Below are 2,210 nucleotides of genomic sequence, written 5' to 3'. Positions count from 1 at the left end.
GAGTGCTAGTATGTCTTCTTTATACATCAAGTTACTATTATAAAAATCCTATTTTCTTAACAATTTCTGTAATATTATTTGCAAGAACGATTTTTATAAACTTTTACTAAATGTTATATATTTACTGTTTTGCAGTGTTCAACAACCCCTCCTATTGCTGCTACAGTCTTTTTAGGGGCTAATGATGCAGCACTTCCAGGTAGAACTAGTGAACACCAACATGTTCCAATTGAAGAATACAAAGAAAATCTGAGAAAAATCGTTCGCCATATAAAGGTTTACTCAATTAATTGTTTCACTATTTTCAAATTTGGTCAACATGTAAGGTTTTATAAAACATATTAATGCAGGAATGCTCACCCACCATGCTAATTGTCCTTATTACTCCCCCACCAATTGACGAGGAAGGTCGCCTACAATATGCAAAGTATGGCAAGTTTGCCTTTGGTGTCAAATTACAAGTTTACCGTTGCCATTTTTACTTCCAAATTCAGTTTTTATGTATGTTTTTGTGAATATTATGGTGTTTTTGTTTATTAACAGATCTCTATATGGGGAAAAAGCAATGACGCTCCCAGAAAGAACAAATGAAGTAGCTGGAAATTATGCAAGCGCATGTGTCGAGGTAGCAAAAGAACTCGGTGTTTCTGCGGTCAACTTATGGTCAAAGATGCAAGAGACACAGGGCTGGCAGAAAACGTTTCTAAGGTTAGTGATTTTACATATGAAATTGTGTTTTTTACTACTTAATTTCAAGAAACTAAAAGAAGATAAATGCTTATGGTCATTGCATGGATTTCATTATTAACTCGTGTATATCAAGTAGTTTATAATAACATTTATCTAAACATGCCAAACGGGCTGGCAGGTGATAACCAAGTTAAGTTGTAAACGTGTTAATTTAGTTGGTGGGCTGTAAAAAATGAGTTAAACTGGTCATAAACGGGTTAGTGTGTTGACCAAACGGGTTAAACAGGTCAACCAAACACAACCAGTTTTATTAAATTAAGTAGGTCAACACAACACGGCCTGTTTTTTAAACTTGCATTGCGTATGATCTAAATCAAGCTTCATATACCTGAGCGGCAAGATGGATGGGTTAGGTGGGTTGAGTAGCGTGTCAAAACGTGTATACACTTTAGTAAAGGTTAAAATTGCTTGGTTGTGTTCAATGTGCTTAATTATGATCTAAAGCTTAAATGTAGTTGTTAAGGAGATTGTATGCATCAAAAGTATAACTCAGACGATTTTCAAGCATTTTGACCCATTTGAGTTAAATCACAACACAAATTGACCCACTATAAACTTAATATATCCTACACGGGAGAAAATATATATTATTTACCAAACTGACAATATTTGGGAATCATGAAGTAGTGAAATGAAATTGATATTTACTTTCAAAATACATGTTAAATTATAGTGCATTGTTAAATCTAGTGTTTTCCCAACCAGACTGGTCATTTTATAGAACAGATGATGTCATAAATATTTTAAAAACTAAAAATATATTTATAATTAATTTTAAACAAAGTACAGTACTGCTTTATCTTTCGGTGTGGATTTGCAGTGTTAACAAATATTTAAGCCTCAGAGTAAATGAGATTCTAAAATAAAAGTATAAAAAAATATATAAATAGTTTCAAGTTTCCTTTTTGACGAAGTAAAATAACTAGTTTTGCAAATTGTGTGTGTTGGCAGTGATGGACTGCACCTAACACCAGATGGGAACAAGGTTGTATTCGAAGAGGTCGTAAAAGTATTTAATGGAGCTGGACTTTCTGCCCTTGATATGCCTTCTGATTTCCCTCATCACTCGGAAATTGATCATCAAAACCCTGCAAAGGTTTTCCAAGAAAGAGGCTTGTTGTGATCTTTACCTTTTACTAAAACAACATTCTTCAGTTACTTGTTTTAATGAACTTCTCGTGTTAATGACTCTCTTTTAAACTCTCATAACATTTCTAGACATATCAAATTGTTTTCCATACCGTTTGTTTGTGATCTTACATGACATTAAAATAAGAGGATGGAAATAAGGACAAAAAATTTGGGCAGACATGGAGTATGGGCACATGTCTAAAACACGATAAAACTTGATAATCAATCAAAAATGTGTTTTATATGATTTTTTTTAAACAATTGAAATTAGTAGGATATGTTTTGACATTTCTCTTTATTGGTTGGTATATGAAACTTAAAACTGTCTT

General features: G+C 32.7%; 1 protein-coding gene across 1 annotated transcript; it reads left to right on the top strand.

The window, feature by feature from the left end:
• Positions 1-114: 114 nt before the first annotated feature.
• On the top strand, positions 115-1,886 carry LOC143535484 (GDSL esterase/lipase At5g62930-like; the record flags this gene model as incomplete). Its single annotated transcript, XM_077029718.1, has 4 exons — positions 115-276; positions 351-427; positions 544-708; positions 1,702-1,886. Coding segments are annotated over 4 exons (576 nt in total), but the record flags the coding sequence as incomplete, so codon positions are not given.
• Between the last annotated feature and the right edge of the window lie 324 nt (positions 1,887-2,210).

This window comes from Bidens hawaiensis, unplaced genomic scaffold (assembly GCF_021521415.1).
Source record: "Bidens hawaiensis isolate Kalapana, Puna unplaced genomic scaffold, B.hawaiensis_p1.1 tig00010474_1, whole genome shotgun sequence".
Taxonomy (NCBI): Eukaryota; Viridiplantae; Streptophyta; class Magnoliopsida; order Asterales; family Asteraceae; genus Bidens; species Bidens hawaiensis.
This window is presented reverse-complemented; position numbering and strand designations above follow the sequence as displayed.